This window comes from Anolis sagrei, chromosome 2 (genome assembly GCF_037176765.1).
Source record: "Anolis sagrei isolate rAnoSag1 chromosome 2, rAnoSag1.mat, whole genome shotgun sequence".
Classification (NCBI taxonomy): Eukaryota; Metazoa; Chordata; class Lepidosauria; order Squamata; family Dactyloidae; genus Anolis; species Anolis sagrei.
In genome coordinates, this window is record NC_090022.1 from 165,475,558 (window position 1) to 165,489,294 (window position 13,737).

Here is a 13,737-nt window from a genome sequence, read left to right on the forward strand (position 1 = left end):
AGCTTCCTCAGAGGTGAGGTCTGCTGGAGCTGGGAAAAAAGGGGTTTATATATCTGTGGAAAGACCAAGGTGAGACAAAAGGCTTTTGTAAGTTGGGCTAGGTGTGAATCTTTTCAATTGACCACCTTGATTAGCATACAATGGGCTGACTGTGCCTGGAGCAAACTCTTATTGAAAGGTGATTAGATGTCCCTGCCTGTTTTTCTCTCTGCTGTTTTAATTTTAGAATTTTTTAATACTGGTAGCCAGATTTTGTTCATTTTCATGGTTTCTTCCTTTCTGTTGAAATTGTCCACATATTTGTGGATTTCAATGGCTTCTCTGTGTAGTCTGACATGGTGGTTGTGAGAGTGGTCCAGCATTTTTGTGTTCTCAAATAAAATGCTGTGTCCAGGTTGGTTCATCAGGTGCTCTGCTATGGCTGATTTCTCTGGTTGAAGGAGTCTGCAGTGCCTTTCATGTTCCTGGATTCTTGTTTGGGCGCTGCGTTTGGTGGTCCCTATGTAGACTTGTAGAGTGAATATAGTTTTACTTCTCTTGCACCATTTCTGCTGCATCTTTCAATTTCTGGAACTCTTCTGAGAGGTTCTCACTTTCTGTTACCATTTTGAGGGACTGCAAAGGAAAATAGAGGTGCTCGGGAGGAGCATGGGATTAGGTGATGCTTCTGAGTAGGATAGAGTTTTTCGTTTCATGTATTTTGAGAGTCTTTATGAATGGTGCCCATAAATTGCACTATTTTAAAGTTGGGATTAGGGGGAGGGGTGATTCAGAGTCCTGAAGAATCCCGGAAAGAATCCTGCCTGAAACCCTGGGGAGGAAATTCAGTTACAATATGAATGGGTTCCTTGGTAGACAGGTTAAACACAAATAATCCACTTATAAGGATAAGATAATGAATAAGTCCAACAAATAGGTCAATTGTGAAACTTAGACTGTTCAATTCACAGTAATCACAAAATTAAGCAGTATGAAATAAGTTCTATACAGTCTTTTAGTGATATTGTTGTATGTTCATGAATCAGCCTCCCACGACCGGTTTCGGCCTTTGTTTCAAGCCTTCTTCGGGTGGTCTGTAATTTTACATACATAAATACATTTTACAATTGTATAGGTTGAACATAATGTAATAGAATGCATTTGGAAATACTTACAAAGTTCAATCTTTTACAAATGTTCTCATAAGAGATACTTAAGTTTTTTGCAATGGGATCTAGGTAAAAGGAACAAATTGTGGCTATTAACATTTAAAAATTACATATATCAAAATAAATGTTTTCCCAATATATTTCACCAATTAGGTGTATACTCACAAGATACTCTGCTTCTGAGTTTGATTCTAATTGCGAGTATGAACAAGATCTGGGGGTTTCCTCTATTTAAAGAGGAAAATGAGCATCAGATGTAGAGGAGACAGAGAAGTTAATTTAAGGCTCATTTAAAGTTATAGGTGTGGAAAATGTCAACACTAGATGGCGTTGTGAGTAATGTACTCCCCAGGGATGTATAGTATACAAGGGATAATACAAAAAACCTCAAAGTTATATATAGCAACTGTATGAATTGTGTTCATTAAGACCATATGGGTGTTCCGTTCGTAATCTGAAGATCCAATATTCTTCCCTTTGTAGGAGTTTAATGTTAAAGTCCATGTGTTTGGATTGTGTGACTACTTCTAATATGTGGTATTTAAAAGATTCAGGGTTGTGCCGTAGATCATCAAAATGTTTATACAGTATGGAATCTCTGGAATTAGTTCTAATTTTGCTCCGGTGTTCTATAATCCTAGACTTCACTTCTCGACGAGTTTGGCCAACGTACATCAGATTGCATTCACAAATAATCCCGTAAATAACCCCCTTGGTTGTGCATGTAGCAAAATGGGAGAATTTAATTATCAATGGTGGGTGTTGGTGTGTAAAGATTTTAGTCTCCACCAATTGGTTACACACTGAGCAATGATGGCACCGATAATTGCCAATCAGATTTGATTTCATGGTCCGAACATTATGTGTTAAATCTGAATGTACCAAAAAATCCCCAATGCTCTTGGTTCTTTTATATGCTATTAATGGGGGTCTTTCACAGCCCGGGATGTCCCTTATTAAGTTCCAGTATTTTTTGATTGTTCTGATGGCTAAATTGGACATGTTAGTGAGAGTAAGTGGCCATATTAATCTTTCTACTCTAGGTCTAGTCTTGTTCTCTAGAAGACAGTCCCTTATAATTACCCATGGTCCAAAATACTTGCAGCAGAATTGCAGTAGACACATCCTCTAAATATTCTACAATCTAAATATTTATTTATTTATTTAACTTGTATACCACTACTCCCAATTTGGCTCGAAGCAGTTTACAGAAGCAGATTAAAACAATACAATTAGCTTTAAAATAACAATAAGCAGTGACCCCCAAGTTGTTCACCCATCAAAAGCTTGTCGGAAAAGAAAAGTTTTACAGGCTTTCCGAAAAGCAAGTAGGTCTCAGATGGTTCGAGTTTCAACCAGCAAGGCATTCCATAAATAAGGGGCCACAATCGAGAACGCTCTCTGCCTAGTAGATGACAAATGATAAGTCCGGATGGTAGGAACTGCAAGCAAATTTTGGTCTTCAGACCGGAGTAATCTCTGGGGTTGGTAGGGGGATAAGCGGGCTCTCAGGTACGCCAGCCCCAGACCATGTAAGGCCTTAAAGGTTAGTACCATCACCTTGAAAGTAATCTGGTACTCAATCGGTAGCCAGTGCAGCTGTTGTAGAATTGGGGTGTTATGACACCTTGCCGGCACCCCGGTGAGAAGACGAGCCGCCGCATTTTGCACCAGCTTCAGTTTCCAGATCACTGACAAAGGAAGGCCAATGTAGAGGGCATTACAGTAGTCAAGCCTCGAGATGACTGTCGCCTGGATCACCGTAGCCAAGTTGTTCCTAGATAGGAAGGGAGCCAGTCGCCTAGCCTGACGTAGATGGAAAAACGCAGATCTGCTCACAGCAGAGACCTGGGCCTCCATTGTGAGCAGCGGGTCCAATAAGACGCCAAGGCTTCTTACAGAAGATGACGGACGTAGTGTCTCGCCATCCAGGGTAGGCAGCTGTACCTCCCTCCCACCCGGACGGCCCAGCCAAAGGATCTCCGTCTTCGCTGGATTCACCCTCAAGCTGCTTGCACGCAACCATCCAGTAACGGCCTCAAGGCACTGATGGAAATTTTCAGGTACGGAGTCCGGCCGGCCCTCTATCCTCAGAATGAGCTGAGTGTCATCAGCATACTGGTGGCACTCAAGCCCAAAGCTCCGCACCAGTCGGGCAAGCAGTCGCATATAGATGTTAAATAACAGAGGAGAGAGAATGGCTCCCTACGGGACCCCGCATACTAGCGGAGACCTCGCGGAAACCATCCCTTCCCTCACCACACGCTGTCCCCGATTCTGGAGGAAGCAGGACACCCACTTAAGGGGTATCCCCCTAACCCCAGTCATGGCTAGGCAGTGGGTCAGTAGAATGTGATCAGCCATATCAAATGCTGCTGTGAGGTCCAATAACACTAGCAGTGCTGATCCGCCTTGATCCATCTGGCAGTGAAGCTGATCTGTGATGGCAAGTAGCGCAGTCTTCGTCCCGTGCCCACTATGGAAGCCGGACTGAAAGGGATCGAGTCCGGCTGTATCATTTAGGAACTGCTGCAACTGTTCCACTGCTGCCCTCTCAACCACCTTGCCCAGAAACGGAAGGTTCGAGACTGGGCAGTAGCTAGAGGGAACCGAACAATCTAAGTCTGGTTTCTTCAGCAGCAGAGATACCATCGCCTCTTTTAAACCCTCTGGAAAAACTCCTTGCTCAAGGGAACTATTTATTATATTCAACAGAGGTTCATGTAATCCCTCCAGGCAAGATTTTACTAGCCAGGAGGGACACGGATCGAGGGAGCAGGTGGTTAGCCTAGTTGCGGTCATGATCCTATCGACAGCCTCTGCATCCAGCGGGGTGAACCGGTCGAGGATGTACCCAGCGAGTAGCCACGGAGTCCCAAGTTCGCTTACTGTATCAATCGTGGTAGGGAGATCCCGGCGGAGAATCCCGGAGGGAGATCCCGGCGGAAATATGTTGAAGAGTTCTGGAGAACCGAAGCTATGGTTGTGGCAATCAACCCCAAATTTTCATTAAACATGTGACTATTTTTAGTATTATATTTAAAGGGTGTTTTTGAAAATGCACCAGACATATTTTGTTGGAGATTTTTAGACTTTTCTAGTTTCACATATAAAGCATTCTTTGGGTAATTAAGATGTGGTTTTGTTTATTCAGTCAGTTACTAGTCACTCATCCTTTCAGCTACTCATAAGTATTTGCATGTAATACTGATCCAGGTCAGCTCCCTTAATATTCTTAGTTGGACTGGGAGCAAAAATCTGAGCATACACATAACTAGACTCTTCACTTGTGCTTTGCATTAAAATGGCTCTTCAGGGATTCCCAGCACTTGTAGTAGTTCTTGTCCAGGCTGTTTTTCAAAGCCCAGTTGGTGACAGCCAAGTTAAAAGAAGTCTCAAACATGAAGGCCTGTGGGAAGAAGAAGACGTGTTCAGAAAGGGAAGGGACCTGCAAGACCCAGTTTATATTCATTACATAATGCAACTTGCTTCCATGTGTGGGAATGAATTAATTCTATCACGGTCTCAGACCAGGATTTTGAAACATTAAAATCAGAACATTAAATCCAGAAGTACAAAACATGAAAAGCAGAGACTCCAGGATATGTTTTCCCACTTCTGAAAACAAGGTCAGGATATAAACATGACCTCCCCATTTATTGGCTGTTTCACTTGGATTCCTGAGGTTCATACCATAGTTCCCTCTGCAACTCTCTCAGGCTGTAGCTTGCTTGTACTTGCTTTCTCAAAACAGACAGCATCTGGCCCATGGGGTGTCATCATACTATGCAGAGTGCCCCCTCCAGGTAGAAATCCTTGTTCCTTCGCCTCATATGTTCCTTTGATTAAGCCCATAAACTCACTCATGCAGTTTCCTGTGGAAATAAATGAGATTAAATTTTATCACTCTGAAATTTAGACAAGATGCTATAATGGAAGCACTTTACTACCCGTTGGGATGGTCTCCCTACATCAGTGGTTCTCAACCTTCCTAATGCTGTGACCCCTTAATACAGTTCCTCATATTGTGGTGACCCCCGACCATAACCCTAACATCGTGAATTGCCATGTAAATAATGATCTGCAAGATGTATTTTCATTCACTGGAGCAAATTTGGCACAAATATCCAGTATGGCCAAATCTGAATACTGGTGGGGTTGGCGAAGGGATTGATTTTGTCATTTGGGAGTTGTAGTTGCTGGGATTTGTAGTTAACATGTAAACAAAGAGCATTCTGAACCCCACCAACAATGGAATTGAACCAAAGTTGGCACAGAGAACTCCCATGATCAACAGAAAATACTGGAAGGGTTTGGTGGGCATTGACCTTGAGTTTGGGAGTTGTAGTTCGCCTACATCCAGAGAGCACTGTGGGCTCAAACAATGATGGATCTGGACCAAACTTGGCACAGATACTCTATATGCCCAAATGTGAACACTGATGGGGTTTGGGGAAAATAGACTTTGACATTTGGGAGTTGTAGATACTGGGATTTATAGTTCACCTACAATCAAGGAGCGTTCTGAATCCCACCAATGATAGAATTGGGCCAAACTTCCCACACAGAACCCCTATGACCAACAGAAAATACTGTGTTTTCTGATGGTCTTTGGCGACCCCTCTGACACCCCTTCGCGACCCCCTCAGGGGTCCCGACCCCCAGGTTGAGAAACACTGCCCTACATTATCTTTTAAAACCCTCCTGCTTAGATACATCCTACCTCTGTTCACGCCCAGTGTTTATTTTAAATTTTTTACATTTATTACATCTGGCCCAGCCATAAGGTTTTAAATTCTCTGTGTTATTGTTTATATGTGAGTAATATTAATTGTACTGTTTTATTTGTTTGCTGTTTCATTTTTACTGATGTGTTGTTGGGCTTGGCCTCATGTAAGCTGCCCTGAGTCCCCTTGGGGAGATGGTGGATGAATTTGTGATGTATCTTGACAAATGGGCTTTATGTAATTCTTGATCTGTATTTTAATGTGTTTTAATGTATTAATGTAAAAAAAAAAAGGTAAAAAGGTAAAGTCCAGTCATGTCTGACTCTGGGGTGTGGTGCTCATCTCCATTTCTAAGCTGAAGAGCCGGCATTGTCTGTAGACACCTCCAAGGTCATGTGGCCGGCATGACTGCATGGAGCGCCGTTACCTTCCCGCCGGAGCGGTACCTATTGATCTACTCACATTTGCATGTTTTCGAACTACTAGGTTGGCAGAAGCTAGGGCTGACAGCGGAAGCTCACGCCGCTCCCCGGAATCGAACCTGCGACCTTTCGATCAACAAGCTCAGCAGCTCAGTGCTTTAACCCACTGCGCCACTGGGGGCTCCTGTATTAATGTACTATGATGTTATTATGCTTTAGTTTATTTGTATATTGATTCTCTGTTGTTAGCCATCCTGAGTCCCTCCTCGGAGGTCGAGAAGACCGGGTTATAAAAGCTCTAAATAAATAAATAGATAAATAAATTCCATGTATAGTATTATTTTTAAAAGTAACTCAAGAAACTAGCAACTATATTTATCTGTCATCTACTATTCCCCATGGCTGATGGTTTTTAATCAGTTTTTAATTAGTTTTTCTTCTAATAATTACATGTAGCCCACCCATTGTCACTGTGACTGTGTTTACTGTAATTTTATATTGATATGCATTCATATGTTTTATGTAATTATGTTGTCGTTGTTTATTGTTTGCGTTTTCCATTTTATTCTGCTGTAATTTGTTGTTTGGGCTTGGCTTCATGTAAGCTGCCACGAGTCCCTATTGGGGAGATAGTAGTAGGGTATAAATAAAGATTATTATTATTATTATTATTATTATTATTATTATTATTATTATTATTATTATTATTATGGTTAGTTAAGAGTCTACTATATAGTGCAGAGGTCCTTAAACTTTTTAAACAGAGGGCCAGGTCACACTCCCTCAAACTGTTGGAGGGCCAGATTATAATTTGAAAAAGATATGAATTAATTCCTATGCACACTGCACATATCTTATTTGTAGTGCAAAAAACACTTAAAACAATCCAATAATTAAAATGAAGAACAATTTTTAACAAATATAAACTTATTAGTATTTCAGTGGGATGCGTGGGCCTGCTTTTGGCTGATGAGATAGGATTGTTGTTGTTGTTGTTGTTGTTGTTGTTGTTGTTGTTGTTGTGGTGGTGTGCTTTCAAGTCGTTTTAGACTTAGGTTGACCCTGAACAAGGCCAGGTAAATGACCTTAGTTTGAGGGCCCCTGATATAGTGGAATTAATGACACACTTACTGTGGTAATAAGGTGGACGGAAAGTATTGGTGGCCACTCCCCAGCGAGGTGGAAATATAACAAAATCAGCAACTGCCACTCCAGGACGAGTTGACTTTGCAGTCAAGACAGTGAAAATAGAGGGATCCTACATAGGCCACAAAAAAAAAGATGGTTTTAACTGTATTGAACTGCATTATATGGCAGTGTAGACTCATATAATGCAGTTCAGTATATTTGGGGACTTCATCAAATGGTCTTTGGGCTCTCTTTCCATGCACTTTGGGAATGGAGCCCCACGAACGTCCTCACATGATGTATGGACACTTTGGGTGGGACTTCATGGCGCTCCATTTCCTAAGTGCTGGAAATGGAGCCCAAAGGACTTCTTCAGAAGTCAAGTGTTACCTGACTCCAAGCATCAGAAAACGAGGGAACCATAAAATCACAGAGTTAGAAGAGACCTCATGAGCCATCCAGTCCAACCCCCTGCCAAGAAGCAGGAAAATTGCATTCAAGGCACCCCCGACAGATCATAGAATCATAGAATCAAAGAGTTGGAAGAGACCTCATGGGCCATCCAGTCCAACCCCCTGCCAAGAAGCAGGAATATCGCATTCAAATCACCCCTGACAAATGGCCATCCAGCCTCTGCTTAAAAGCTTCCAAAGAAGGAGCCTCCACCACACTCTGGGGCAGAGAGTTCCACTGCTGAACGGCTCTCACAGTCAGGAAGTTCTTCCTAATGTTCAGATGGCATCTCCTCTCTTGTAGTTTGAAGCCATTATTCCGCGTCCTAGTCTCCAAGGAAGCAGAAAACAAGCTTGCTCCCTCCTCCCTGTGGCTTCCTCTCACATATTTATACATGGCTATCATATCTCCTCTCAGCCTTCTCTTCTTCAGGCTAAACATGCCCAGTTCCCTAAGCCGCTCCTCATAGGGCTTGTTCTCCAGACCCTTGATCATTTTAGTCGCCCTCCTCTGGACACATTCCAGCTTGTCAATATCTCTCTTCAATTGTGGTGCCCAGAATTGGACACAATATTCCAGATGTGGTCTAACCAAAGCAGAATAGAGGGGTAGCATTACTTCCTTAGATCTAGACACTATGCTCCTATTGATGCAGGCCAAAATCCCATTGGCTTTTTTTGCCGCCACATCACATTGTTGGCTCATGTTTAACTTGTTGTCCACGAGGACTCCAAGATCTTTTTCACACGTACTGCTCTCGAGCCAGGCGTCCCCCATTCTGCATCTTTGCATTTTGTTTTTTCTGCCAAAGTGGAGTATCTTGCATTTGTCACTGTTGAACTTCATTTTGTTAGTTTTGGCCCATCTCTCTAATCTGTCAAGATCGTTTTGAATCCTGCTCCTGTCCTCTGGACTATTGGCTATCCCTCCCAATTTGGTGTCGTCTGCAAACTTGATGATCCTGCCTTCTAGCCCTTCATCTAAGTCATTAATAAAGATGTTGAACAGGACCGGGCCCAGGACGGAACCCTGCGGCACTCCACTTGTCACTTCTTTCCAAGATGAAGAGGAAGCATTGGGGAGAATCACCCTCTGGGTTCATCCATTTAACCAATTACAGATCCACCTCACCGTAGTTTTGCCTAGCCCACATTGGACTAGTTTCCTTGCCAGAAGGTCATGGGGGACCTTGTCGAAGGCCTTACTGAAATCCAGGTACGCTACATCCACGGCATTCCCTGCATCTACCCAGCTTGTAGCTCTATCAAAGAAAGAGATGACCATCCAGCCTCTGTTTAAAAACTTCCAAAGAAGGAGCCCCTACCACACTCCAGGGCAGAGAGTTCCACTGCTGAATGGCTCTCACAATGAGGAAGCTCTTCCTCATGTTCAGATGTAATCTCCTTTTTTGTACTTTGAAGTCATTGTTCCGCATCCTAGTCTCCAGGGAAGCAGAAAACAAGCTTGCTCCCTCCATCCTGTGACTTCCTCTTACATATTTATATATGTCTCCTCTCAGCCTTCTCTTCTTCAGGCTAAACATGCCCAGCTCTTTAAGCCTCTCCTCATAGGGGATGTTCTCCAGACCCTGGATCATTTTAGTCGCCCTCCTCTGGACACAATTCAGCTTGTCAATATCTTTCAATTGTGGTGTCCAAAATTGGAAAGCACATAAAAGACAGGGAAAGGATGTGGGGTGACCAGCCATTCCAGAAGATGGGGAAAGATGGGAGGTAACAAGGGTAAGACAGTCCCTCTGCTTTTCCTCACTTTCCCCCACTTTCCCCTTCCCCCATTTTCCCCTTGCATTATGAAACTACATTATATTATATGGGCTGTGTAGATAGGTCCCAAACCTTCTTTTCGATGCAAATTACAAGTCCCCAATATGATTACTTTTCAAAGGTCTTGAATTATTCTGTGTTAGAAGTAATTAACTCATTGTTGTGGGAGCGGGGTACTCCCATTTAGATTTCCGATCTTCCCTTGAAAAGAAGTGACTAAGCAACCCAGTGCAACAATGCGGCTTCCACGTCAATCCAGAAAAGCTGAAACTCACCGCATGGTCAAAAGCCACAGAATTTATAACCATAAAATTGCTGAGGTTGTACTTGTATGGTGTGTAGTTTCCATGCCAGGCTACAACATTGAATGGAGAGCAGCTCTGTAAAATAAAGCAGAATGCAGCTGTCTTGGCAAACAGGTTGAAAACATGACAATAAACACAAAGAACATAAAAGTTTTCAAAACAAAGTTTTAAAAAAATGAATTCAAAAATCTCTAGTAGTGATAGGGGACTTTGCTGAGAAGAAAGAAGCAGTGATTTACAGACCTGGTAGGATCTCTTGAGAGATGTGCTGTATTTCAGGTAAGTGTAGTGAAATTGCTACTCTATGTTAAAGTTTTGATGTATAGCTCTATGTTTACATATGGCAGATAGGGAAGAATAGGCACAGACAGGGTAGCAACAGCAGAGATAGGATTCATTTGCATATGTGAAGCCGATTGGTCATATGCAGATTAGTATAGGCCCATGATTTGAAAAGGCTGCTAGGCCAAAATGACAGTTGGGGAGAGCAGAGCTGAACATTCCAAAGGGGCGGAGCCAAGGTTCTGAAAGAGGCAGTTAGAGTGAGGGAGTTTGAAAATGACAGTTACGAATCTGTGTGTGAAGAGGAGAGTTGGTTTTTGAGTGCCTGATAGAAATAAGCAGTTATGAAGATGTGTTAAAGACTTCTGATATAGAGAAGCAGTTAGTTAAATAGAGCTCGAGTTTTAAGGAACATAAAGACGGCTAGTGTTGCCTTAGTTCAGAATATAATTCAGCCAAGAGTGTGTAAAGCAAGTAACATGTTTGTGAATGTGAAACATTGATAGTTTATTCAGAAAAGTTAACCAAGTAAATGATACTGACTGTAAGCCTCAAGATTGCAACAAAACACAAATGTAACCACAAGCGTTGGAGCCGGAAGTTATAAATAAACTGTGCTACTTGGTTATACACAAGAGTGTTTCATTGCCTGCGATATAAAGTACAAAGGTTTAACAGCACACAGAAAGTCCCTGCCAATATAAAAGAAGAAACTGAATCAGTATAAGGCAGAAAAAGGTTTTTAAAGAGAAAATAGTCTCTCTCCCTCGCCTCAGTAAGGTCTGACACAAGAGGAATAACCAGTGATGAGGAATTGTGGGAGTTGAAGTCCAAAACACCTGGAGGGCTGAAGTTTGCCCATACCTGATCTAGATCAAGGGGTAGCCATTGAAAATTCCCTCATTTTTGTCCCAAAAGAGTGTTTTTTGGGACCTCAAGGAGCATTTCAGTAGGAGGGCATCCGTGTGTACAAAACCTTAATGGATTTTAAAGATCAGTCCCAGAACTGATAAATATGATGGAACTATTTCAGTGGGAGTACCTGATTTTCATAGAATCATAGAATCCTAGAGTTGGAAGAGACCTCATGGGCCATCCAGTCCAAGCCCCTTCCAAGAAGCAGGAAAATTTCATTCAAAGCACCCCCGACAGATGGCCATCTAGCCTCTGTTTAAAAGCCTCCAAAGAAGGAACCTCCACCATACTCCGGGGTAAAGAGTTCCACTGCTGAATAGCTCTCACAACAAGCCTGTCACTCTTGGATTTTTCTTTTCACAAACCATCTGGAGAATCTCTGGTGTTACTACTCCCCATGTGCCACCTTAAAGAGTAGTACCCTAATTGGCAGGTTCCTTTTTCTTATTTTTGGGGTGCAGTGTCATCTGTATGCAGATGATGTCCAACTCTGTCACTCCTTCCCACCCGCTACTAAGGAGGCTGTCCAGGTCCAGGTCCTGAACCGGTGCTTGGCCGCTGTGACGGTCTGGATGAGGGCGAACAAATTGAAATTGAATCCAGACAAGACAGAGGCACTCTTGGTCAGTTGCAAGGCCGAACAGGGCATAGGGTTACACAGACTGTGTTGAATGGGGTCACACTCCCCCTGAAGATGCAGGTTCGCAGCTCGGGTGTGATCCTGGATTCATCGCTAAGCCTGTAACCTCAGGTTTCGGTGGCGACCAGGGGAGCATTTGCACAGTTAAAACTTGTGCGCCAGCTGCGCCCGTACCTTGGGAAGTCTGACTTGGCCACGATAGTCTACACTCTGGTTACATCCCGTATAGACTACTGCAACGCTCTCTACATGGGGTTGCCTTTGAAGACGGTCCGGAAGCTTCAACTAGTCCAACGAATGACAGCCAGGTTGTTAACAGGAGCAGTGCTCAGGGAGTATACAACCCCCTTGTTGCGCCAGCTCCACTGGCTGCCAGTTTGCTACCAAGCCCAATTCAAAGTGCTGGCTTTGGCCTATAAAGCCCTAAAGGGTTCTGGCTCAACTTACCTGTCCGAACGTATATCCCCTTACGAACCAGTGAGGACTTTAAGATCATCTGGGGAGGCCCTGCTCTCAGTCCCGCCCTCGTCACAAGCACGTCTGGTGGGGACGAGAGACAGGGCCTTCTCAGCTGTGGCCCATTAGCTATAGAACGCCCTCCCTAGGGAGATCAGATCTGCTCCCTCCCTCTTGACATTTTGGAGGGAAGTTAAAACGTGGCTATTCGAGCAAGCGTTTACAAATACAGAGTAACGAATATAGGAAATCGAATGACCTGACAATGGAACTGGACAATACTTGAGAATAATGAGATGCTGATGATGTTGTTTTTATTGCTTTTGTGATGTTTAATGTTTTTATCTATATTATGTTTTATCTATACTGATTTGTTGGAAACCGCCTTGAGTCGCCAATTGGCTGAGAAAGGCGGTATACAAATACAGTAAATCTATATAAATAAAAATGTAATGTTCATTTGTGGGATTAACAGAACTCAAAAACCACTGGACGAATAGACACCAAATTTGGACACAAGACACCTAACAACCCAATGTTGTTTAATACCCTGATGCACTTTAAAATCTTAAAACTTGCACCTTAAGAACGAGTTGTGTTGCCGTGGTAATTTGCTACCTGCTGTGACTGCTGCACTTAAGTCTCCAGCTCTCTAGGGACCACCTTGCTCTCGACTGAACGTTCACTATTGTGTCTTCCATCTACCAAAGTGTGTCGTTTCCACCCATGTGGTTCCCTACCCTCCTATGTATTCTGTCCCTGTCATTATTGATCGGTGGAGGGAGCAGGGGAGGAGGAGGGCCGGTGCCGCTGAAGAACAATGAGGAGGGGAGGGGGGATAAAGGAGACCAAAACAAGTGGCAAGAAAAAACGCCAGCATCTCAAACATCTGTTGGAATAGAGAATAAGATCCTGGTCATAAACTGCGGCATGGAGGAAGGGAGGTGTTCCGCTAGCCGAGGGGCCCCCATAGAGGTCGTGGTGGGAAGGAGGAGATGCGGGCTTCTTGTGCTGGGGGACTTCAACATCCACGCCGAGGCGACCCTCACAGGAGCGGCTCAGGACTTCATGTCTGCCATGGCAACCATGGGGCTGTCCCAGCAAATAACTGGCCCCACCCACTGTGCTGGACACACATTGGACTTGGTTTTCTGCCAGGGATGGGAGCAGGGTGGCGGTGTGGAGGAGTTGTCCATCTCTCCGTTGCCATGGACCGACCACTTCCTGATCAGATTTAGGCTCACTGCGCCCCCTAACCTCCGCAAGGGTGGAGGACCCATTAAGAAGGTCCGCCCCAGGAGGCTTATGGATCCGAACGGATTCCTGACGGCTCTTGGGGATTTTCCCGCCACCTCGGTAGGTGACCATGTCGAGGCCTTGGTCGCTCTCTGGAATGGGGAGATGACCAGGGCAATTGACAGGATCGCTCCGGAACGTCCCCTCTCAAGTAACCGAGCTAAACCAGCTCCTTGGTTCA

General features: G+C 43.8%; 1 protein-coding gene across 1 annotated transcript in view; it reads right to left on the minus strand.

Moving 5' to 3' along the window:
* Window positions 1–4,265: 4,265 nt before the first annotated feature.
* Window positions 4,266–13,737, minus strand: part of HGD (homogentisate 1,2-dioxygenase) — a 37,796-nt gene continuing 28,324 nt past the window's right edge. The window contains exons 11-14 of the mRNA XM_060763385.2: window positions 9,938–10,042; window positions 7,429–7,555; window positions 4,842–5,023; window positions 4,266–4,557 (exon numbers count right to left, since the gene is read on the minus strand). Coding sequence (XP_060619368.2) covers window positions 4,432–4,557; window positions 4,842–5,023; window positions 7,429–7,555; window positions 9,938–10,042 — 540 coding nt within the window. The 3' untranslated portion in view covers window positions 4,266–4,431. The remainder of the gene's footprint in view (window positions 4,558–4,841; window positions 5,024–7,428; window positions 7,556–9,937; window positions 10,043–13,737) is intronic.